Source organism: Eulemur rufifrons, chromosome 7 (assembly GCF_041146395.1).
Source record: "Eulemur rufifrons isolate Redbay chromosome 7, OSU_ERuf_1, whole genome shotgun sequence".
In the NCBI taxonomy this organism is placed as follows: domain Eukaryota; kingdom Metazoa; phylum Chordata; class Mammalia; order Primates; family Lemuridae; genus Eulemur; species Eulemur rufifrons.
Window position 1 is genome coordinate 147967931 of NC_090989.1, and position 26972 is coordinate 147994902.

A 26972-nucleotide genomic window follows, 5' to 3' on the forward strand; every position below is an offset into this window, starting at 1 on the left:
ACCTTCAAGAACTTTTCCTTTACATTCACAACTTGGTTAACTGGTGCAAGAGGCCTCAGCTTTTGACATGCCTTCCTCACTAAGCCTAATCATTTCTACCTTTTGATTTAAAGTGAGAGACATTCAACTCTTACTTTCACTTGAATACTTAGAGGCCACTGTAGGGTAATTAATTGGGCTAATTTCAATATTGTTGTGTCTCAGGGAATAGGGAGGCCCGAGCAGGAGGAGAGAGATGGGGGAATGGCTGGTCAGTGCAGCAGTCAGAACACACACAACATTTATCAGTTCACTTCACTGTCATATGGGCGCAGTTCCTGGTGTCTCAAAACAATTACAATAGTAACATTAAAGGTCACTGATCACAGATTACCATACCAAGTACTATAATGATGAAAAAGTTTGAAATATTGCAATTATCAAAATGTGTCACAGAGATATGAAGTGAGCACATGCCACTGGAAAAATGAAGCCAACAGATTCGCTTGCCACGGGGTTGCCACGAACCTTCACTATGTTTTTTTTTGTTTGTTTTGTTTTGTTTTTTAAAAAAGGCATTATCTGTGAAGCACAATAAAGCAAAGTGCAAAAAAGTGAGGTATGCCTGTAGTCAAATGGAAAGAACCTTCTGTTTTACTACTTAACTCAAATAGGTTAAGCAGCAGAAACAACCCCAAAATCCACTGGCTTAAGAAAGGTTTGTTTATTATTCAAACTACGTGTCATCACAAGTCAGCTAAGGGGCTCTGATCCTGATAGTCACTCAAAGGGAGGCTCCATCTCCACTCAAGCTGCCTCAGCCACCCAAGCAGAGAGAAAGAACACAGCAAACTGCATATTGGCGCTTAAAATTTCTATCTCAAAGTGACTCATATCACTTCTGCTCACACTTAGTTGGCTTTGGCCAGGGGGGAGATGCAATCCTATGGCATATCCAGAAGGAAAACAGGAGATATTTAGTGACCAGCACTCGTGTACCACATATACTATATGTAAGGTCTAGTATTACACAGCAATCCCATATTTTAGAGCCAGAAAGTTCCCTTATTCACTGATGAGGGAAACTGAAGCTTACGGGGGTACCTAATGTCCAGTAAATCACACAGCTGGGCAGTTGCAGAGCACCTACCAAAACCCAGGGCCCTGTCTCTCCCTGGTGCATTCCTTCTATTCTAACAACTTCCCACCTCCCAATGAGAATGTTTGCTCCATGAAGTAAGTAATCACCAACCATTTGGAAACAAAACACTGAGGTAAACCTTCCAGCAAATTTTAACTCCACAGCCCATTATGGCCAGATCAGCAGCCTGGTGTGTCCTGATGCGTGGCTGTAAAGTTCTCCTATGGAACATTCTGCCATGCTGTCACATTTCATACACACATCCACTTGTCAACAACCATCACAGAGGGGCTTTTTGCCTGCACTAGATGCTGGGGAAACAGAGACAAATAAGGCCCCCAGGATGCCCAGGCACCCTGCCCACTACTTAATAAGTGCTTCATGAATATCTGTTGAATGTGAGTGTCTGTCTTCCCCCATTAGAAATGTGAAGTTCAACGAGGAGAGGAATTTTTGCCTGTTTGTGCACATGTATATTCCCAGTACCTAAATCATGCCTAAATTTTTGTCAAATTAATAAATAATGGAATTAACAAATAAGTGCACTAACAAAGGAATATGAAGTCCCTATATTCACAATCCAAGGGGGAAAGACAAACACACAAAAAACCACATTACATGGTAAGTTCAATGATAGGGGTTAGTTTTTTCTTTTATTATTTTCATAATAAAATCTAAGTATTCAGTCCAGTAAATTCCTGCCACCCAGAGAGACAAAAACACGAAGAAGTCTTCTTCGAGAAAGCTGGAGCCAGGGATGAAGAGCAGAAGGGGAGCCGCAAGAACAAGCACACAGGTGTGAGAGCTGTGTGACGGGAAACCGTAAAAACACTATGTTGCTGGAACACAGAGCAAAGGCGCTGGGGGCCGGGGGAAGAGAACAGTTAGTCTGGGTCCTCCAAGAAGCAGACACCAAGATAGGATTAACCATGCAAAGATTTTATTATAGGAAACGCCTGTGAGAAAAAATGGAAAGAGCTGGTCAGACCACAATGCACACTACACCCCAAGTGAAAAGAGAGGGAAGGAAGCTAAGTGCAATTATCCTCAGATGCCATGCTGTCTAAGAAACGTTCCACAAGGTCACGGAGAATCCCTGAAACAACGTCGGCCATCACAGCATCCCCACCGTGCTGGTCACTAGCTGGGTACAGTCATGGGAAGTGTGGACTCAGAGCAAAAGCACTTATGGATGTCTTCCTCAACCAGCTGAAGGCTGTGGTCAATTATGCTCCCTGCAGTTGAAGGACAGCAAGGTGCATTCTTATAGCCACCCTAAGAACAGAGAGGCACTCAGGGACCAGATCTGGGAACTTGAACTCTAACCTGCAGGTAGGGGATTCTAAATTTGAAACTCATTTCATAAATAACCCCAGACTTCTAGCTTCTCTAACTCAGTCAACAACACTAAGCCAGAAGCGAACCCCATTCAACATAATCCCCATCACTTTACGATCCAGTCCAAGCTCCCAGCTCTAAAGAGGAAATTAAAACTCCTAGAAGCTATGTGACATTATCCTCAAGGTTATAAAGAAGCAAAGACAGAATTAGAATCCAGATGTCCTTATTAGAGGCTCTTTGCAATATTACCGTCACATAACACAATCAAAATTTTTTTCCTAACATCAGCATCAATGTTAACAGATTTTTTTATGGCTATACAATCAACTCCACCACAACACCCAGCCACTTACACATGTCAAAAGGCAAAATGTTTATTTCATGAGCCTTGTTCCATCACCACACTTAGACTGCAAATTCTAGAAGGCAACAGAAACTGGAGTGGTTTTATTTTTATCTTTATACCACAGGGATGTGAAGGTGAGTTGCCTATAATGTGGATCATCCCAAAGGTCAGAACTGATTCTGCCCTGCTGGTCACAACGGTGTCCTCCACCCTTGGCCAAAGAGGCTAACCTGCCCGATCATGGGGACTATTGTTGTATCAAGCTCAGAAGTAACAGAGTATCACTGCTAGAACTTCTGACTTACTTCTCCACAACACAGCCCTCTTTCCCTTACTTGGCACTCTCAAAATATACCACCTTCCTTGTTTCCTATAATAAAATCATAAACAATAATTCAGAACTTAATATTCTATAGTAACATAACCCACAATAGTCATTTTCATAGAATGTTGGTCATTCTATGGAATGCATTTTGGGGACACTATAAGCCTTCCTGGGCATGAACTCTTACCACATACAAGGTTAAGTTTCCTTTGGTCCTATCTACAGGGCCTACAATTAACCTGCTTCTCCTCATCCTCCTCCCTGATCCCTGGGCCACATGACTACTAAGCCCAAGGATGTCACCCTCTCTTGTAGCTCCCTTTCCTTCAACTGCCACCCAACTTAACTGATAGCATGGTGAGTACCACAGACCTTCAATGGCCCAAAGTCTCAAGCACCAGGGCACAGAACTTGAGGAGAAAAGATCTTTACCACTTCCCCCAAAAGGTATAAAAAATATCACTTCAGACTCTCCCCTCAAGTACAGCAATTTTAACACCCTGGCCCAATCTTACTGTCAAAACCACATGCCAAAAATGCACCTCTAGAAATACAAATTAAAACCACAATGTGACTACCTTACCCCTGTCACAATAGTCTTTATTAAAAAGTCAAACAACAATAAATGTTGGCATGGATGCGGTGAAAAGTGAATGCTGATACACTGTTGGTGGGAATGGAAATTAGTACAACCTCTATGGAAAACAGTACGGCGATTCCTCAAAAAACTAAAAGTAGACCTGCCATTCTATCCAGCAATCCCACTACTGGATGTCTACACAAAGGAAACGAAGTTATTATATCAAAAAGACATCTGCACCCAAATATTTATTGCAGCACAATTCACAATTGCAAAGATAAAGAATTAGCCTAAATACCCATGAACTGATTAAGTGGATAAAGAAAATGTGGTGTATACATACCACAGAGTACTACTCAGTCATAAAAAGGAATGAAATATGTCTTTTGTAGCAACTTGGATGGAACTGGAGACCGTTATCCTAAATGAAATAGCTCAGGAATAGATAAACAAATATCACATGTTCTCACTTATAAGTGGGAACTAAACAATGGGTATATATGGTCATAAAGTGGTGTCATGGACATTGGAAACTAAGAAGGGGGAAGACTGGGAGGGGGTGAGGGATAAAAAAATTACCTAAGTAACAGAAAAAAGAATGCACCCCTAGAAATCAGCCTCAATTGCACAGTATCAGCCACTCAACAATGTTGAACAAACATCTATTGAGCCACTACTGTGTGCCAGGCACTACTCCAAGTGCTGAAAACCCCCTCCTTATGTGCTAATGAGTGGTCTACAACATAAAACGGACAAGATATAGCTTTGTTGGAGGTTCCCCAGGCCTGACACAGTATTAGATCCATATGGAAAACTTTAGGCCACAAAGGCATTCCTATATCCAGACTTCTGGTCATTACTATTTTCAATACATTATTTGACTAGCAAAACAAAAGATCGACGTTATCTTCAAAGCACGGGACTTAGGTAGGTGGCCCACAACTTGAGTTATGATCTTTAAGCTCTCCAGGTCCACATACCTTTGACTCTACTTTTCATGCTTTTCTTCAATACATTTTCTCCACTATCACCTCCTCCTTCTTCTGCTGCCACCAAAGCAAAGAACTCTTCCAAATTTTCACCTTCTACTTTTGCCAAGCAAAAATTGCTAAACTTTAATGTGCCAGGTCCTTCCAAGAGTATCTATGAAGATTAAAAAACGTTTTCAGAAACAAATTCAACTTGATTTGCACATGCAACAGTACCTCTTATAATTACACTAAAGAACTTTTGAAGTCAGGCATGGTGGCAATGTGCTTATAGTCCCACCTACTCAGGAGGCTGAGGAGGGAGGACTGCTTAAGCACAGGAGTTCGAGGCTACAGTGAGGTATGATCGTGCCACTGTACTCTCCAGCTTGAGCAACAGAGCAAGATCCCACCTCAAAAAAAAAAAAAAAAAAAAAAACACAACTTTTTTTTTTGTTTTTTTTTTTTTTTGAAACACAGTCTCACTCTATTGCCCGGACTAGAGTGCCATGGCATCAGCCTAGCTCACAGCAACCTCAAACTCCTGGGCTCACGCAATCCTACTGCCTCAGTCTCCCAAGTAGCTGGGACTATAGGTATGTACCACCAAGCCCGGCCAATTTTTTCTATTCATTTTTAGTTGTCCAGCTAATTTCTTTCTATGTTTTTTAGTAGAGACGGGGTTCTTGCTCTTACTCAGGCTGGTCTCAAACTCCTAAGCTCAAACAATCTGCCCGCCTCGGCCTCCCAGAGTGCCAGGATTTCAGGCATGAGCCACTGCATCCAGCCAAAAAAAAGAACTTTTGAGCATTGGCTTTCTTGCTCCATCATAACTCAGAAAAATAAGTGCTTATAATTTTTTTTTTTTAAAAAAGAAGCTATATATATTTATATATTGTCCATGCCCCCATCCCCCAAGTCAGAGCTTCAGGCATAAAACCTGAACTTTTGTACCCCCATAATAAGCTGAAAAAAAAAAAAAAAAAAAAAAAAAAAGAAAATCAAAAGATAGGCCACAAATAGAGAGTACATATTTGTAAAGCACATATCTAATAAAGGACTTGTATCCAGAATATGTAAAGAACATTTAGAAATCAATAATAAGAAGACAACTCTTTTAAGTAAACGGGCAAAGGATTTGAACAGATACTTTATGAAAGAAGTAATACAGATGGCAAACGAGCACAAAAAAATACTCAATATTGTCATTAAGGATATTTAAAAACTGCAATAAAATACCTTCAAAAAAATAAAAAAGCCAAAGAAAAATAAATCCAACATTTTAATAAAAAAATAAAAAATTACATTGTCCATTCTCAGATATATGTAGTGAACACATCATAAACATGAAAGGAAACCTCAGTCTCTTGGGAAACATAAAGAACAATGTATACAGAACAATCTATACTCTCCAACCTTCAATGACAGCTAAAAAAGGATTTGAAAACCCACCTGCCTGAGGTGTTGTTTATTCAAGAGCAGAAGTATAATGTGGGGTTAAAGCTAGGGTTTTCAAGTCAGAGATCCGGATTTTAGCTCTAGGTCGACTACTAACTTGCTGTCTGACTGAAAAATTTATTAAACCTTTCTAATCCTCAGTCTCTTCACCTATAAAATGGGAAAAATAATACCTCGCTCTTCAGACTGTTGTAAGGATTAGATGAAGTTATACGTCCAAAGGGCTTGTAACAGTCACTAGCATGTGATAAGTGCTCAAGTCTGCTAATATAACTTGTGATTAGAGTTATCTATTGGTTGTTGAAACCACGCCAGGAACCAGTGTTCTATTATTTTTATAGTTTCTTCTAAAGTCATTAAAAGTATTTCTGGGCCGGGCGAGGTGGCTCACGCCTATAATCCTAGCACTATGGGAGGCCGAGGTGGGCGGATCGTTTGAGCTCAGGAGTTCGAGACCAGCCTGAGCAAGAGCGAGACCCCATCTCTACTAAAAATAGAAAGAAATTATATGGACAGCTAAAAATATATATATATATATAGAAAAAATTAGCCGGGCATGGTGGTGCATGCCTGTAGTCCCAACTACTCGGGAGGCTGAGACAAGAGGATCCCTTGAGCTCAGGAGTTTGAGGTTGCTGTGAGCTAGGCTGATGCCACGGCACTCACTCTAGCCTGGGCAACAGAGACTCTGTCTCAAAAAAAAAAAAAAAAGTATTTCTGGGCGGTTGCAATGGGTCAGGTGGCTTTGTGATTTTTTAAAGGCAATTTGAAGTTAACCCTTAACTTCTAGTTACCAATACTTAACTAAGGATGTCTGTTGATCTACAACAGTGGCTTTTAAACTTATTTGAGCATCAGAATGCCCTGGAGGACTTGTGAAAGCACAGACTGCTAGTCACTACCTCCAGAGTTTATGATTCAACAGGTCTGGGGTGGGGCCCAAGAGCCTGCATTTCTAGCAAATCCCAGGTCATGCTGATGCTGCCAGTCCAGAGAACACACTGTGAGAACCACTGGCAAGGGTCAGCAACCTTTCTTTTAAGAGCCAGCTAGTGAATATTTTAGACTTCACAAGCCCTACAGCCTTTGTCCTTACTACTCAATTCTACTGTTGACGCTGACAGCAGACACTAACAATACATAATGAAAGGGTGTGACTTTGTTGCAATAAAAGTTTATTTACAGAAACGGGGACCTCTGCCCAATCTTTGTCAACCCCTGTTCTAGAACACAGATTACATTACAAAGCAGCCTGAATTTCTTAGATCAGAACAGCTGATAATAAACTTCATTAAACAACTCCCACACACTCTGACAAACCACAGCCTCTGGGCCAAATCTCAGCCACTGCCTGTTTTTGTACATCTATTAGCTAAAAAGTGGTTTTTATATTTCTAAATGGTTGGAAAAAAAGATGATGATGATTTCTTGATAGGAGAAAATTACATGAAATTCACATTTCAGTGTCCATAAATAAAGTTATGGAAACACAGTCACATCCATTCATTTAGGTATTTTTTTATAGCTGCTTTTAGCACTACAATGGCAGTTGAGTGGCTGCACACTTGAGGCATCTGCATATTTCAGACAAGAACCCCTATTCTTTATGCAGGATTTTTATGGAGTTTTCTTTTTTAGGTTTAATTATTTTCTCATTTGGATGGCCTACAAAAATAAAGCTAAAAAATGAAATATTCAACTTTTCATTTCATTTGCATACATTAAAGGAAAAGTAAAAATTCAGACAAATAATATATACAATTCCTATGAGTATGTGTAATACTTACAAAGACAATAATAGATGCCATTGATTGTGAGTATATTACCTACCAGAAAGTGCCCTAGAAGCTTCACCTAAAAATAATATGCAATTTCACAACCACCCTGAAAGTATCTATCTCCATATCATAGACAAGGAAACTAAGGCAAATGAGACCAAACATAACTTTTCCAGTATCACACAACTCCTAAGTGTAACGACTGACTGCAACTCAGAAACTAAGCAGGTTTCATGTCTCTCCTACACTTGAAGTAGTTATTGAAAATTAATTTAGTTATGGTGATTAATTTTTACAAGAGAAAATATTTGCTCCATAGCATTAGGAATCGTACATAAATAACCATGATATGGTTCATAAGTGTGTACTATGATTTAGGAGCTAAGAGAGCCTTATGTTATAAACCTATTCAGCTCATCATTTAGAATATACCTTAGCAGCAATAAGTAACTACTCAAAGAGCTCTGAAAGGAGAGATTTCACGTTCAAAAACCTACTTAAATAGGTAGCTAAAATATACTTTCCTTTTATTTAAAATAAGTTAACATAAAATTTCAAGATGTTCTGTAACAAAATTTTACCTAAAAATAAAAACACCTTTGAGAAAGCACTCTAAATTGAGGCAGAAGTAGTTAGGAAATCAAAACTTTCATAAATTACCTTCCCAGGAGAAATGTCACAAAAGAGAATGCCAAGTTTATGAAGATGATGTAATCCAGTAATCAGGTCAATCCCAAATTCTCTCACAACATCTTCTGGGAGGTTTTCATCTTGAGCAATAACAGTTTCTAAGGAACCACCTGCAAGAAGTTAATTAAAATCACCCGTTTCAACCAGCCAACATCACAGACCGCCTGCAAGAGGTTCTATGCTGGCAGATACTGAGCACTAAAAATATGATGAAACAGTAAACCCCGACAGTCTGGCAGCAGAAACACACAAGTGAGCAAACACAGCGGTCCTCCAAGAACCTCAACAGAAGTCTGCCTACGCTCCAGAGCCAACTCCAGGAGGGTACCTGCTCTGTCTGGAAGAGTGGTAAAAAGTAAACAGGCAGGATGAAAGAATAATCACCCCAGGTCCCTCAGTGAATGTACAGCTGCAAAAATTAGTGTTAAATAGTAACCCAAAACTGTGAACTTAAATCATATTATGCAATTATAGTCTTGTTCACTCACGTGCAAAGTCAGGTCACATTCTGACTTTCCTTAACAGTTAAACAATCACATCTAGTGTGCACATTGATGAGTTAAAAGGCCAAAGGCAGGCACTCTGCAAATTCCATTGCTATATTCTTCCAAGATCCCAGTTAAATGTCTACCATCTAAGTGCCAGAAACAAACTTTTTTTTTTTTAAAGGACAAGATTGTAACAGCCAAGTTCAGAAAAAGTGAAGTCTCTGCTGGCATCTGAAAGTTCAATCAGAATTACTATGATGGAAGTAAGAGGTATTTCGGGTTTTGTTTATTTTCTTGTGATGGGTGATCATTACAAACCATTACAAACACAGGCATACTGTAGAGTTAGGATATTACACCTGGTCAGGGAACAAACAGCTGAAGCACAAAGTAATACTAGAGGTGTCCCCTGATAACCTTGTAAGTGTGTCCATCTGTGGAAGTACTCCAACCATAATCTCTTCCTATTGAATCAGAAAAATAAAAAGCAAAGAGGTTACTGCTCTAAATTACCCCCTTTTATGATGAAGTTGTATAAATTCTAATGCCAATACAGTAAGTTAGAATCATAAAGTGAGTAGTAATTACAATATAGTTTAATATTTAATGATTCCTTGTTATTCAATGTATAAATAAAAGTACAGTAAGAGTGATACTTAACTACTTTTTTCCCTGCTAAACTCTTAAAATGTTGAAACTAAGAGCCCAGATATATATGTAGTCACCTTTTTCCCTGTATGTAGTCCTAGAGAGTTGAGAGAAGCAACAGCTGTAACAAGTTATCTCTAATTATTGCCAGGTGGTGGTATTTGTTGGTTCACCTTTGTAACTTTTCCACATTGCTTAAGTTTTTATAAAGTATCCTAATTCATAAAAATAAAAAGAATCACTTTATATATTTGTTAGCTAATTAATCTATTTAACGAAAAATGTTCTTCATTTATTGGGGAAACTTGTTTGATAAATCAATCATTACTTTAAGATATTTCTAAATTTGCACGTAGGGTTTTTAGTAACGTAACAAAGTCAACCTCAAATTGAATTTTACATAATTTTTCCTCTTATGAAAAACACCTTTGCTCTTTACCCTTCCCTAATATCAAGCAATAGCTTTTCATGTTAATATAGTAAATAATATCAACACTACTTATATTTGCAATAGAAGATCGAAGTAACAAAACTTATACCATTTGTTTTTTCAATACTATAAAAGGTGGCTACATTCGCAGCACTGTTTACACACTCTCTTACCTGTGCAGAGTTCTACTACTAGCCAGAGATGATTGCTGGTTTCATACCATTCATGAAAAGTTACAATATTCCTGTGTTTAATTTCATGGGTGAGACGGACCTATAAAAACACACAGCATTCAGTCAAAAAAGTTCTTAAAACCTTTGCCTCTACCCAAAAGAACAAAGGACATTCTATAAAAAAAGACATCTGCACTCAAATGTTTATAGCAGCACAATTCACAATTGCAAAGATGTGGACACAACCCAAGTGCCCATCAATACATGAGTGGATTAATAAAATGTGGTATATGTATACCATGGAGTACTACTCAGCTATAAGAAACAATGGTGATCTAACACCTCTTGTATTATCCTGGATAGAGCTGGAACCCATTCTACTAAGTGAAGTATCCCAAGAATGGAGAAATAAGCACCACATGTACTCACCATCAAATTGGTTTTAACTGACCAACACCTAAGTGCATTTATAGGAATAACTATTCATCGGGCTTTCAGCAGATAGGAGGGGGGAGGAGGAGATGGTGTATACACACATAATGAGTGCGATGAACACCATCTGGGGGATGGACACACTTGAAACTCTAACTCGGGGGGAAGGGGGGTAAGGGCAATATATGTAACCTAAACATTTGTACCCCCATAATATGCTGAAATTAAAAAAAAAAAAGAAAACCTTTGCCTCTGAGAAACATCTAAATATATAATTGGTAAATGGATAAGAAAATGGTGGAATTTCGGCAAATTCTATACAGATATTAGAAATGAGGGTTATGAAGGCTGGTTACATAGAAAAATGCTAACTTAACATACAATCTTACAAATGATTTTTTAAAAACCTGTGAAATACTGTTTTGTGTATTCATGTAAATATAAATTGCAAAATAATTATTTACAGGAAAATGACCAGAAGGTGTATTCCAAAATAGCTGCTGTTATACTGGTGGAACTACTGGTGTTTTTAAATTCTAATTTTGTCCCATTTTCTATTTTCTATAATAGTACACACTACTTTTATAACCAGGAAAAAAAATACTTTCAAAGGGGAAAACCTGTTTACTAAGTAAAAATAACCTAAATGCTCAGTAACACAGTAATAGTTAACTAAGTTGTATTATCACTGACAAAATATTAACTCAACAGTAACATGTTTATTTAATTTAACAACACAGCAAAATGACAGTGTTAAGTGAAAAAGGAAAGAAACAAACTTATATAGTACCATGGTTAAAACATTAAAGAAAAAAATCATAGAAAAAAACTAGAAGGAAACAAACCAAACCAAAACATGAACAGCAATTGTCCTCAAATGGTAGAACAATGGTGTTTTCTTCATTTTTCCATATTATCCAAGTTTCTACAGTGAACATGTATTACTTTTATAACATTTAAAAGAACTCTCAGAAGGATTCTGCAATCTTTTTAAAAATATCCTTTCTGAATCCTACTGTCATCAGTTCACCCTGATAATTAAAAGGAATCACTATAATAAATACATCAATCTTAAAAACGTACGTTTCCATTACATCATAAGAATACTCGTGCACCAAAAACAAAAAATAAAGAAGCAAATACCTGCCAGTTAAAAAAAAAATACTAAGCTGTTTTGGAATTTTTGCTTTCTCCCTTTAAAATTCCACTAAGTATGGAAAATTTTTTAAATGTGTACAGTAGTAGCAAACCATCAAGACCCAGCATTGCTGACAGCTACCAAAGTGCTTTGGATTCTGTTCTTAAAAAATGTTGAGTCTGGGTTTGCCGTAAGTTTGATCAGAAAAAAAAAATTTGAGGCCGAGAAGGGTGTGTGGGTGGGATAAAGAGAGATTGGTTAGTGGGTACAAACACACAGTCAGATAGAACAAATAAGCCCCAATATTTGATAGCAGAGGAGGGTTCCCATAGTTAGCAACAATGCACTGTATATTTCAAAGTACCTAGAAGAGAGACTTAAAATGTTACCAACACATAGAAATAATAAATACTCAAGGTGATAGACACCCCAAATACCCTAACTTGATCATTACACATTCTACGTATGCGTATAACAAATACTCACATGGACTCCATAAATATATAAAATATTTTGTATCAATTAAAAAATCACATCCAAATTCTACTACCATTTAACACAGGCTAATGGGCCCATATGTAAAGAGCCTCCTACTTTAAAAATGGAACACTCTGGGAACAACTAGATGGGCTCATACTGTGACACAATTGAAGGAAAATGGATCCACAAAACTTAAAGACAGCAAGGAGAAAACCAAGCATCAGAGTGACCAGGAGAGAATGTGAAGAGCACCCTGTAAGGAACTGTAAAACTAATAAGGCCACCAGAGAATGGGCATGTTTAAGGACACCTACTGAGGCACAGAAAGGGGGAGGCCCTGATGAAAAATAAAGGAGGTGTGGCAATTCCAATAGAATCACCAACAGAATCGAGGCCCCAGCGCCTCCTCCTAGCACTCCCCATCGTTCAACATATGCCCCAAGCCCACTTTTGCAAGATGCTGGCCACACTGCCTCTTGAACTCTTGCCCTCCACCCTCGCAACCACCCATCCACCTGCTATGTTCAACGTGAGTGAGAACCACATGCCACATAAGGCTACTGAGAACCTGAGAAGCGCCTTTTCTGAACTGAGACGTGCAACAAGTGTGAAATACACACAGGATCCTGAAAACTTCGTATCAAAAAGAGAATGAAAAATATCTCAACAATTTTCATACTGATTACATGTTGAAATGGTAATACATTGTACATACTGGGTTTAAAGTTAATTTCACCCATTTGGTTTTCCTTTTTCAATGTGGCTATGAAGAAATTTTAAATTAGATTTGTAGTCCCCATTATATTTCTGTTAGATGGTGTTACTAGACTTTTACTAAAAACTGCATTACCCCACACATCCTAGCCAGTGACCACAAGCACTCACTTTCCAACTCACTCACTAGCATTCTGATCCTGCTTAAATTGAACCCTCCACACACTACACACTACATATACACTTAAGCAGCTAAAGTAAACAAATTATGCTGATTGATCTACCTTAAACTTAAGATCACAAATCTCAAACGGCCCCAGGCAATCTGCTCTTTAAGAGACTACTCATACCTCCTCTTTCCTCTAACCTCAGACACTGTCTTCCCCTCCTCCCACCTTCTAACTGATGACTTTACTTTTTTCAGAGAAAATAGAATCAGTCAGAATAGAACCTTCTCAAGCTCCTGGCACAAAATCTACCAGTCAACTTTCATCTTGTCCTATATACCTGCCTTCCCTCAACTGTCCGTGCTCCTTTCAAAAGACAGTGCCTCCTCTTGTATACAAGATCCCACCCTCCCTCAAACTTCACTGCTACAACTGTCTCCTCTTCACCCTATGTCGAGTATTTTTCCCTTGCTAATGGATCCTATCCATCAGCATGCAAACATGCAAGTATTACCTCTGTGGAGAGGCTGCCAGTTGCGTACCTAATATCCACCTCACCTATGTCCTCAATAACAAAATCCCTGTATTTTTGGAAACCGTCTTGTGCCTGACCAGAAAAGATCTCCTTGCATCCTGCACAGACCAGGGGACACCGACACCAACAAGATGTTAACAGAGTCACTAGCTGGATTCCCCGGAAAACCTGTAAAGGGGTTTTATGCAATATATCAGGTAACACCTTGGCACACCTTTCCTCTCCCTTCCTCCCTGGACAACTGACATGATGGCTAAAGTTGTAGTGGCCCTCCAGCAACTGTGAATGCCCTTGAGCACATAAGCCAAGGAGTAAGGATACCAGAGAAGAACTACAAGGAATTGATGGTGTGGTGGAACCAGCTTTTAAGTGCTGGACTTCCTTTAACATGAGAGACTATAAACCGCCTGCTTTAAGAAATGTAATTTCAGCTCTTTTATTAGAAGTCAGACACAATTCTTCCCATCTTAATCTTCTATCTCCATCCAGCTCTTATCCCCCTCTGGCTCCTTAATATATCAAAACACCTTAAGAATGGCCTCTACCTTCTCCTCCCACTCCCTCTTAAACCCACTCCAGTTCTGGCTTTCATCACCACCACTTCACTGACACCACTCTCTTCGAGGTCCTCAGTCCTCACCTTATCAGCTGCATTTCATGCAACTGATTTCTCTTTTCTTTCTGTATAATTTTCTTTACTTGACACCCCATGATTTGGCCAATATTTTTAGTTGCAGAAAACAGAATCCACTCTGGCTATAAAAGAACTTCTAAGGGGCACAGATAATTCACAGAATTGATGGCAAGCTTCATGAAACAGAATCAAGGCCGAATTCTAAAAAGGATTCCTGAAACCACACCATAAAACTGAGCCACCAAACCAAGAGAGCACTTGCCCCTGACCCCAAGACACTGAGGAATCAGGACACCGCCATCACAGCTGTCAGCTCCAGAGTACTGCCTCTGCCACCTCTAGGATGCTGCCATATCCAGAGCCACAATGCCTTGGCCCTTTCCAGATGTTTTCCTTCTCAAATTTACATCGCTGCCCCAAATTTCCCCCTAAATTGCAAGCTCAAACATCCAGTGTCTTCCAATGGGCACCTAAAATCAAGATGCCCGAATCCATCCTTCTAGGCTTTGCCCTCTCAGTAAGCAACATCACCACCCAGGCCCAAAAGCTCTGGAAGAATCTTTGACTTCACTCTCGCACCTCATAGCCAATCCGTGACCAAAACTATCAACTCTACTTTACAAATGTGTTCAGACTCTCCATTCATAAAAAGCTCAAAATCAGCAAAACTAATCTGGGGTGTTAGAAGTCAAGATGGTGATTATCCTTCTACAGGGAGGGAGGGACTGGCAGGGGGCAGGAAGGGGCTTCTAAAATACTGCCCATGTTATTTCTTGATTGCATGCTGGTTGCATAGGCATGCTTAGCTTATGAAAATTTGAGCACACAATTATGATTTGTATGCTTTTGTGTACATTTTATTTCAATAAAAAGATTCACTCAAAATAGTATACTTTTTAGCAATGAAGGAACAAACTACAATACCTGCAATAACACACGTGAATCTCAAAAACATGATCTTAAGGAAAAGAAGTGCGATGCACAAGAGTACACACTACAGGATTCCATTTATTTGAGGTTTAAGAACAAGCAACACTAATCTGAAGCAATAGAAATAAGAACAGTGCTGGGGGGTGGGTGCTGAAGATGACATCTGGGAAGGGCAGAAGGCACTTTCTGGAGGGATGGATATGCTCTATGTCTTGATTTCGATATTTGTTACTTGACTGAATACATTTGTTAAAAGTCACTGAACTGTATACTACTCAGGTGTGCTTAAGACTCCAAGATCTAAGCCCTGCACTAGATATTCACTTGCTCTCTTTGTATCCGGTACATTTCTCAGTAGTATTTGCTGCTTTTGGAAAGGCATCAGTTTACTAATGTAGTGATGTTTTTCCCGGTATTCTGACATCCACGCTCACATCCAGCATTTGTGGTGTGTGTCACAGTTGCATTCTCATGGTGAGATAGTTTCTCTGTTGTGGTCAGATTTCCCTGTTGAAGTCAAAGAGCCAAATGATTTAATCAGGCTTAAGTTTTATAGAAAAAGGTGGCATTTGTTCTGGATTCTAATAGGTCTGAAAAGTGTCACAAAGCCACGTGGCTCAAAATTTCTCCCACAGTGGCCCTGCTGGGGTCTTTTTGAAAATTCCCTATTCACCCCTGTGAATTAAGCCACTGACAGATTCCAAAATGCTATCGAAATGTGATGAGAGAAGGGGATGATACTTTAACAAAAATGAGTTTGTTGTAGTAGCTGTTTGCTGTATTAGCTAGATACATCACCCAACAGTGTCCTAAAAGGAAAGAACAAGAGACAGCTAAATTATGACACTTGAAAGTGCGGTTACGAAAAGCCCCAAAGCGGGCTGGGCGCGGTGGCTCACGCCTGTAATCCTAGCACTCTGGGAGACTGAGGCGGGTGGATCGCTCGAGGTTAGGAGTTCGAGACCAGCCTGAGCAAGAGCGAGACCCCGTCTCTACTAAAAATAGAAAGAAATTATCTGGACAACTAAAATATATATATAGAAAAAATTAGCTGGGCATGGTGGTGCATGGCTGTAGTCCCAGCTACTCGGGGGGCTGAGGCAGTAGGATTGCTTGAGCCCAGGAGTTTGAGGTTGCTGTGAGCTAGGCTGATGCCACAGCACTCACTCTAGCCCTGGCAACAGAGTGAGACTCTGTCTCAAAAAAAAAAAAAAAAAAAAGAAGACGACCCAAAGCAAGGGAAAGTACCAAGGAGGACAGTCAAGGCACAGCTGACAGCAGCCAGTGGGGAGTGTAACAGTAAATGCTACACAAAGGAGGAGAAGGGAGGCAATGAAGTCAAACTTCTCATGTGTAATTTTTTCTTGGTCTACTCTGCTGGCCTCTTCAACTGGTGAGGAAGCATGAGAGACAGATCTGCTACAAACTGTAAATTAGGAAAATACTGACATCACAGGCAGTCGTGAGGAGTGACTGTACCCAGTGCTGTGGCTAAAACATATTAGATATTCGATAAACCAGCCAGGCACGGTGGCTCACACCTGTAACCCCAGCACTTTGGGAAGCCGAGGCGGATCACTTGAGCCCAGGAGTTTGAGATCAGCCTGAGCAACATAGTGAGACCCCATCTCTACAAAAAACTTTAAAATTAGCCAGGCAAGGTGTCACATACCTACAGGCCCAGCTACTTGAGAGGCTGAGACAGGAAGATTCTTTGAGCCCAGGAATTCAAGGTTACAGTGAGCTATGATGACACCACTGCATTCCAGCCTGGGCAACAGAGCAAGACCCTGTTTCTAAAAAAAAAAAAAAAAAAAAAAACACCACATTTTTCGGCTGGGCACAGTGGCTCACGCCTGTAATCCTAACATTCCGGGAGGCTGAGGTGGGAGGATCGTTTGAGCTCAGGAGTTTGAGGTTGCTATGAGCTAGGCTGACACCACGGCACTCAAGCCCAGGCAACAGAGTGACACTCTGTCTCAAAAAAAAAAAAAAAAAATTTTTTTTTAAAGAAAATAAATGGTGGTAGCCAATGATGAACTTCTGCAAAGGAAAATAGAGTTGAAATGCTTCTTCTAGGTCTGGGCACAGGAGTTTCAAGACTAAGAGACCTTAGAAGACAGGGAATGAAGAGCTTGTACATGCCTTGATCCCCTATTCTCCCCTCACTTACCAGACCGTAAGCTCACAAAGACAGGATTTGTCTCTAACAGATCATCCTGCCCTCTAGCACAGCAGGTACTCAACACCGTTGAAGTGAGTGAATGAATCTTGGAAAAAACAGAGGCTTCCCTGGGATCTACAAATCAGGAGCAAGGCAGACCGAAAACAGTAGCCTTTCCATATCCATTGAAAATCTTGCACATGCTCTACCTCGCCTCATCCTTCTTTCCCACACATGACCCCACATCCCTCTTCCCAACTGCTTCTAGTTCTGGGTATTTCCCTCTCCCTCTCTATTCTCTGCGTATTTCCTGTTACATTGGTGACTACCAAATAAGATGCATAAGAAAGTGCTTACTAAATGCCAGGCACTATGCTAAGTGCCTCATATTATCTTAAAGCTAGGTATGCCCTGAACAAAATACTAGCAAATTGAATTCAAAAGCTTACTGAAAGGACTGTACCCCATGACCAAGTGGGATTTATTCCTGAAACACAAATATGATTCAAGATACAAAAATATATATATCAATGTAACACATGACATTAACAGAACGAAAAAAAATCCACACGATCATCTCAGTCAATGCAGAAAAAGCCCTTGGCAAAATTCAACACCCTTTCATAAAACAACACTCCACAAACTAGGAGCAGAAAGAATCTATCTCAATATAATGAAAGTTGTACATGAAAAATCCAAAGCAAACATCATATGCAATTTTGAAAGACTCAAGCCTTTCCTCTAAGATAATGAGCTACAGGCAAGAATGCCTGCTTTCACCACTTCTAGTCAACACAGTACTGGAAGTCCTAGCTAGAGCAATTAGGCAAGAAAAAGAAAGAAATGGCATCCAAATTGGAAAGGAAGAAGTAAAATTATCTGTTTACAAATGATATAACTGATTTTGTATATAGAAAACACTAAAGATTCTATAAAGATACTGTCATAACTAAAACAAATTTAGCAAAGTAGCAGAATACAAAGCCAACACTCAAAAATCAGTTGAATTTCTATATGCTAACAAATGTACATCCTATAAGGGAAATTAAGAAAATTCCATTTATAATAGCACCAAAAAGAATAACACACATACGAATTAACCAAAAAGGTGAAAGATTTATACAACAAAAACTACAAAATGGTGCTGAAAGAAATCTTAAAAAAAACAAAGAAATGGAAAAATGTCCCATTCTCATAAATTGGAAGACAATATTCTTAAGATATCAACAAACTCAACAAAACAAACAATCAGACTAGAAAATGGGTAAAGGACTTAAGGAAACGGTCAAAAGAATAGACATCTCGGCCGGGCACGGTGGCTCACGCCTGTAATCCTAGCACTCTGGGAGGCCGAGGTGGGCGGATCGTTTGAGCTCAGGAGTTCGAGACCAGCCTGAGCAAGAGCAAGACCTCATCTCTACTAAAAATAGAAAGAAATTATATGGACAGCTAAAAATATATATAGAAAAAATTAGCCGGGCATGGTGGTGCATGCCTGTAGTCCCAGCTACTCGGGAGGCTGAGGCAGTAGGATCGCTTGAGCCCAGGAGTTTGAGGTTGCTGTGAGCTAGGCTGACGCCACGGCACTCACTCTAGCCTGGGCAACAGAGTGAGACTCTGTCTCAAAAAAAAAAAAAAAAAGAATAGACATCTCTCCAAAAAAGATATACAGATTGTCAATAAGCACATGAAATATGCTCAACATCACTAGTCATTAGGGAAATGCAAATCAAAACAATGAGATACCACCTCATTACCACATTCATTAGGATTGATTACTATCAAAAAAAAAAAATCCCAAAATAAGTGTTGGTGAGGATGTGGAGAAATTAGAACCCTTGTGAACTGTTGAGTTAGAATGTTAAGATGGTAAAGCTGCTGTGGAAAACAGTATGGCAGGTCTCCAAAATATTAAAAAATAAGCCAGATGGGGTGGCACACCTGTAGTCTCAGCTACTCAGAAGGCCGAGGTGGGAGGATCACTTGAGCCCAGGAGTTGAGACCAACGTGGGCAACATAGAAAGACACTGTTTCAAAATAAAAATTAAAAATAGAATTCCCATAGGATCCAGCAATTTCACTTTTAGGTATACCCAAAAGAATTGAAAGCAGGATCTCAAAGAGATATCTGTACCCACATATTCACAGCAGCATTATTCACAATAGTTGAATCATGGAGGCAACTCAAGTGTCCACTGACACATGAATGGATAAGCAAAATGTGGCAGGTACATGCAATGGAATATAATTCAGCCTTAAAAAGGAGGAAATTCTGACATGCTACAACATGGCTAAACCTTGAGGACATTATACTATTAAATAAACCAGTCACAGAAAGACAAATACTGTATGATACCACTTATAGGAGATACCTAGAGTAGTTAAAAATCATAGAGATGTAAAGTAGAAGAATAGTTCCCAAAAGCTGGAAGGAGGTGAAATGAGGAGTTACAGTTTAATGGGTATAGAGTGTCAGTTTTACACGGTGAAACGAGTTCTGGAGATAGATGGTAATGAAGGTTACACAGCAATATGAATGTACTTACCATTGAGTTGTACGATTAAAAATCATCAAAGTGGTAAATTTTGTGTTATGCATATTTTATAATTTTTTTAAAAACCTAGGTATGGTCCAAGAAGCCTAGGCTGTAAAGTGACACAGCTACTTCAAAATCAAGTCATTTTCACACAATGTCCTTCCTTGGAAAGCTTCATATTCACACACTGAATTTTAAAAGTAAATAACCTAATATAGAATATGGTTTTGCTGACTTGTGCCAAAAAGAAACAAAAACCTAAGTTAGTGATTATTTAAATATGTTTATTAGTCATTACTCAAGACTGGTAGCACTGAACTAAGTTCAGCCATTTAAGATTGAAAATGTGGTGTTTGATATAGTGAGTGCAGTGGCTTCTGTTTCCATGTTACCTTTTCTACCTGATCGAAGCTGTCTTTCCCACAGTAAACACACTTCACTTACCCAGTTGGTTATTTCAGGCCTCTTGCACTTATCAGTACAAAGAATAGCTACGAAATTGATTGTTCCCTTCCGTCGCCCTTTATAGACAACAGTCTTGCTTCCTCTGCCAATCTCCTCATAGAGAATAAAGTTTTCCATCTCTGGGCCAACTTCTCACAGATGATAAAATAGCATCTCTAGCTCCTAAAAAGTAAACAAAAATGACACTTATAAGTGTAAGCCAGTTGGATAATTAATTTAGCCTATGATAATTAGCCTGTGATATTTAATATGTAAATAAACCTAGTAATTCTATAAACTCAAAAAATTCACTTGTAATTGTCAGATACTAGTGTTGATCTTTTTATAGGGTGAACAAAGCTAAGGGAAAAATAAATAAAGGAAACAATTCACAGACCAATATTCAACGTCCTATCAATAATATCTTTAAAAAATAGTGAAAATAATAGCTATTTCAAACACAAGTAACAAAATCAGAGTATGAATTACATTTTAGCCACTGTGTCTCAATATCTTTCTTACTTCTCTGTTACAACAGCAAGCACATCTGTATATGCCCCACCTAAACCTTAAAAACAATACATGCACCACCTAAACCTTATAAATTATGAAAACCAAATTAAGAAAATATATGTGAAAACACTTTACTGAGTAAATAAATATGGAATAATATTTCCATTTAATCCATAGAGATTTTAAGAGTCAATCCAAATATAATTGAAAGTCAGAGGTCAGCAAAATACTGGCTTAGAGGCCAAATCACGCCTGCTGCCTGCTTTAGTAAGTACAATTTAATTGGAACATAGTCATACTCGTTCATTTATATATTGCCTATGGCTGCTACAGTGGCAAAGTTGAATAATCATGACAGACACCCTATGGGCTACACAAACCCTAAAATATCTACTATCTGACCGCTTATATAATAGAAAATGTTTATCAGCCCCTGTTCTAAATCAACATTTTCTTTTTTAACCAAGCACTTCATCCTTCATCTAAGGTACAAGTAGTTAAATTAATTCATTTTCTTGGCCAACATAACCCTTTAATTTTCATGAATAAGGACTTGATACAATCTTTTATCAGACCAGATTTTATTTAGAATGGAAGTAAAATAGCGGAATTGATGTGTTAACCAACAAATTTACAACAATATAATCAAAGTATTTACTCAACTAAGACCAATCTTTCATACACTTGCATATCTTCAGTAGAATTATACATGTCAGAGTATAGACAACTTCCCAGAAACCCACAATGTATCCATTATCAAAACATGTTGTATATCTTAAATATATATAATTATTATTTGAGGATCATATCTCAATAAAGCTGGGGAAAGATATTAATTTACCTTTGTTACTCTTTCCACTTGACTAAATTAGAATCAAAATTTTTAAAAAAAGAAAGAAAATTTTTCAGAAATTATCCAAGCCATAAGATATCCTCTTTAAAAAGTCTGTGTTTCATACAGTATCCAGTAAGTCAGAACCTACAGCAAAATCCCTTTGAAACAGAAAATGTAAAAAAAAGCAATAAATTAATGGATATAGGGTTTCTTTTGGGGTGATGAAAATGTACTAGAATTCAATAGTGGTGATGATGATTGCACAACTGGGTAAATATACAGGTCAAGTGTCCCTTATACAAAATGCTTGGGACAAGAAGTGTTTCAGATTTTGAATTTTTTTGGATTTTGGAATATTTGCATTATACTTACCAGTTGAGTATTCCAAATTCAAAATGTTTCCCGAGCATTTACTTTGAGCATCATGTTGGCACTCAAAAAGTTTCAGATTTTGGAGCATTTTGGATGCTAAAAACCACTGAATTGTAAATTTTAAAGAAGTGAATTATATCTTAATTTTTCTAAAAAGGGCTATAAGCTAGACACCAAAAGCACAGGCAACAAAAGTAAAAAGAAACTGTTACATTAAAATTTAAGATTTCTGTGCATCAAGGGGCATTATCAATACAGTGGAAAGGCAACCCACAGAATGGGAGAAAATATTTACAAATCATATATCCGATAAGAGATTAATATCTACAACACAAAAAATCCCTACAATCCAACAACAAAAAACAACCTAATTCAAAAATGAGCAAAGGATTTGAACAGACATTTCTCAATAAAAAAAAAAAAAAAAAACACAAATTGTCAACAGCACATGAAAAGATCCTCAGGATCACTAATGTTTAGGGAAAAGCAAATCAAAACCGTAATGAGACACTCTAACACTCATTAGAATGTCTACTATAAAAATAAAAACAAAATAAAAAAATAACAAATGTCAGTGAGGATGCACAGAAATTAGAACTCCTGTGTACTGTTGGTGAAGAATGCAAAATAGCATTAGCAGCTATGAAAAATAGTATGGCTCAAAACAAATAGAATTATCATAAGATCCAGCAATTCCACTTCTGGGTATGTATCCAAAAGAATTGAAAGCAGGTCTCAAAGAGATCTTTGTACACCTATGTTCATAGGAGCATTATTCACAAAAGCCACAAGGTAGAAGCAATCCAAGTGTCTATCAACAGATAAATGGACAAGTAAAATGCAGTATGTATGCATATACACAGACACAGGAACATTATTCAGCCTTTAAAAGGAAAGAAATTTTCACACATGCTACAACATGGATGAACCATGACAACATTATGCTAAGTGAAATAAGCCAATCACAAAAAGACAAATACTGTATGATTCCACTTATAAGAGATACCTAGAGTAGTAAAATTCATAGATACACAAAGTAGAATGGCAGTCGCCAGGGGGGTAGGAAAAAGGGAGAATGGGGAGTTGTTTAATGGACTCAGTTTGAGTTTTCCAAGAAGAAAAGAGTTACAGAGATTAGCACGTAACAATGTGACTATACTTAACCACTACTGAACTGTATCCTCAAAAAGGGTTAAGACGGTAAATTTTTTTTTTTTTTTTTTTTTTTGAGACAGAGTCTCACTTTGTTGCCCAGGCTAGAGTGCCGTGGCGTCAGCCTTGCTCACAGCAACCTCAAACTCCTGAGCTCAAGCGATCCTCGTGCCTCAGCCTCCCGAGTAGCTGGGACTACAGGCATGTGCCACCATGCCTGGCTAATTTTTTTTTTGTATATATTTTATTTGTCCATATAATTTGTTTCTATTTTTAGTAGAGACGGGGTCTCACTCTTGCTCAGGCTGGTCTCAAACTCCTAAGCTCAAACGATCCACCCGCCTCAGCCTCCCAGAGTGCTAGGATTACAGGCATTAGTCACCGCACCCGGCCTAAGATGGTAAATTTTATGTTATGTGTATTTTGCCAAAATTTTAAAGACTTCAAAAAATTTGAGAAAACTGGCTACCTACAGCTGAAAAGAATTTAAGACTAAACTAAGGGAAAAGGGGGCAATAAGGTGCACAGAGAATAAGAAAATTTATTTTACAGATGAAAAAATTTCCAAGATTGTTCTAGTGTAGGCGTTGAAAATTTTTTTCTGCAAAATTTTACGTAGTAAACATTTTAGGCTTCGCAGGCTTTATGTTCACTGTTGCAACTACTCAACTCTGCTGTTAAACCAGTAAAGCATCCAGAGACAAGTAAATGGGTATAACTGGGTTCTATTAAAAATTTATAAACAATGAAATTTAAATTTCATATAATTTTTACACATCACAAAATATAATTCTTCTGATTGTTTTTCCAAACCATATTAAAGAATTAAAAACCATTCTTTGGTTGTATGCCATATAAAAACAGGCCAAGAGCCAGAGTTGGCCCATGAGCAGTAGTTTGCTGACACCTGTCCTGATATATAGAACCATTGTTCAAAGAATCTAGCAATAACACTAATTCTATGATTTCATCTTCCAATGAAATGAAAACTTACCGCAAAATGGGGAAAATTCTACATAAAAATTTGCAGGCTATGAATTACATGCAGTTATTTGGATTACAAACCTAATGTCTAGATCAAATCAGAAGAAACCAGATTATTAGCACAGAAATTTTAAGAATTCTAAGTAGAAGTGGAGAATTTTGAATTTAAATAAATGGAAAGCCAAAAGGCACAAATTAATATATATTTCCTTTAAGGACAGTTTTCCGAAGTTTCTTTTATATTCCTCTCCTCTCTAAAACCTATTCATTAAAAAGAATCAATCCTGAGTCTCAATTCACCAAAATGTAGACTTAACTGGACTAATTATGTGGCAAGAGGTCAACAATACACAGTAATATAACCAAAATAAGATTAAACTGATAATATATTGTAATGGATGGAAAACCCATTAAGTCAGGAAAAAAAAAAAACAAACAAAAGCCTTAATTAAATGTTCACAAATTGGCTACATTAAGCTACATCAGGACAAGATGATGAAATAATTTTTTATGTAATATAACTGATTTCTTGAAAATAAGGTTTCAGGCCGCTGGGGGGGGGAATCAACTAGAATCTTTCATTTCCTCAATCTTTACTGAGTAGCTACATCTGATCACAGCAGGCAATTTGAAATGAACAAAACACATCAATTACAAACCTGCTTTGATAAGGATGGTTTGTTACTTTCAAGCACTTCTCTCTGGGGCTCAATTTTCCTAGGGTAAAATAACAATTGGAGGCAGGGAACACTGCCTCACGCCTGTAGTCCTAGCTACTTCGGGAAGCTGAGGCAGGAGTATTCCTTGAGCCCAGGAGTTGGAGGCTGCGGTGAACTATGATCACACCACTGCACTCTAGCCCAGGCAAACGAGACTCGGTCTGGGGGGGGGGCGGGGAGAGGGGGAGAGGTCAGATGATTTTCTAAGTTATCTTTCAAGTCTGAAATTCTATGACTTTAAGATTCTTTTTTACTCAGTCCAAAGATGTTCCCCATTGAAGACTTCCTAATATGCCTTTTTAAAAATCTGTTACCTCTTAATTGTCAAATAAAACACAAATACAGAAAACCCTATGAAACAAACATGTAGTCTGATGAATTATTATAAGAGTGACACACATATTCACCACCTAAATCAGGAAATAGCACCTTGCCGGCACCAAATCAGAGCCCCTCCATGAGCCTACCTCAATCACAATCCCTCCTGATCCCCTAAGTAACCATTCTCCTGACTTTCACAGTCATCACTTCCTAACTTTTAATAGTTTTCTCACTCAAGCGTGCTTTCCCAGACACCACAGTTTATTCTTCCTCGTTTTCTAAAAACGTGGTGTGCCTTTTGAGTTGCATTTAATCTACAAGTTCGCCTTAGGATCTGAGAAGCCAGAAAACAGCAAATCACACATGTGTAAATGAGGCATTTAAGATTCAGGGGGCAGGTGCTACAATCACCTGATATAGGCCAGGTGATACAAGTACGCAGGTCAAGACTGCAACCCTCCCCTCAATCACTCCCACCTTCGTCAAGATCGCTGATTCCCGCACCAGCAAGCAGCATCACCTGGGAAATGAGAATTGCAAATTCTCGACCCCGCCCCAGATGTATAGAATCAGAAATTCCGGAGGCAGGGCCCAAAAAATGTGTGTTGATACACACACTATAGGGACTTTGATGCACGCTCAACTCTGCGAACGGCCGGCCAAAGCAACTTTCGCTGGGACGTAAAAGGCGGCGAGCACTATGCTAAGCACTCTACAGGTGCTCTTCCTCGCGGCTTTTTACAGACGGAACTAACTGCAGCCCCGGAGTCGCCAGGTAATCACCTGCTGCTCATTCCCCAGGCAGCTCCCGGCCAGCGAACTGGCAGCTTCCACCGCCTCGCTCCGTCCTGGCACATCAATCTGCGAGGCTGGCTTGGAGCCCGCGAAGTGCTCCCGGGGGGTGAAGCCGCGGCCCTCTCTGGGTTTTTTAAGAGGTGGCGTTCATAAAGCGCGTCTCCCAAGCCAAGGAACACGAGCGCCCATAATCTCCCCTTCACCTGGGTCCTGGTAGAGGCGTCCCGTGTGCCCTGAACCAAAGCCCGAAAAAAACTGGGTAGGGTTTTACTTTAACACTGGCGCAAAGCAGGGCCTGCAGAGTAAGGCCAACTCGAGGGGAGTGCAGGGAGCACCGGGTCCACGGACAGAAAGATCAAGGGCAGCCAGGCGGGGCCCCCTACGCCTACGCTCTCTCCAGTGTCCGCTGACGGAAACACGAACTCAGGTCCGTGCTACTAAAACGGCCACTGCCACGCACCTGATCACTCGGTCTGGAGAAGCAGCTATTCCACTTGACTGCTCCCGCGGTGCGCACCTCTGGGCCTCCGCCTCGGGACGGGTCCACAGGCCGACGAACGGGGGAAAGCGGGGAAGCAAAGCGGGCTGCGCGGAAGCAGCGTCCGGCCTTAGGGGATCCAGCACCCCTCCGCGCTTGGATTCGCCCATCCCGTCTCCAGGACAGCACGCAGAACGCCGGAAGGAGCGCAAGGCGCTGACTGGCTGAGCGGTTTCCGTTCTTATTGGTTGGGGCCCGGAAGTGAGAGTCTGCGAGCGTTCCT

At 39.2% G+C, this 26972-nt stretch overlaps 1 protein-coding gene across 1 annotated transcript in view; it reads right to left on the minus strand.

The window, feature by feature from the left end:
* The window catches only part of ULK4 (unc-51 like kinase 4), a 561027-nt gene extending 534269 nt beyond the window's left edge, over window positions 1-26758 (minus strand). Inside the window, exons 1-5 of the mRNA XM_069475562.1 lie at window positions 26672-26758; window positions 20521-20703; window positions 10346-10445; window positions 8577-8716; window positions 4693-4855 (exon numbers count right to left, since the gene is read on the minus strand). Of these exons, the coding sequence (XP_069331663.1) occupies window positions 4693-4855; window positions 8577-8716; window positions 10346-10445; window positions 20521-20658 (541 nt within the window). The 5' untranslated portion in view covers window positions 20659-20703; window positions 26672-26758. The remainder of the gene's footprint in view (window positions 1-4692; window positions 4856-8576; window positions 8717-10345; window positions 10446-20520; window positions 20704-26671) is intronic.
* Window positions 26759-26972: the final 214 nt, after the last annotated feature.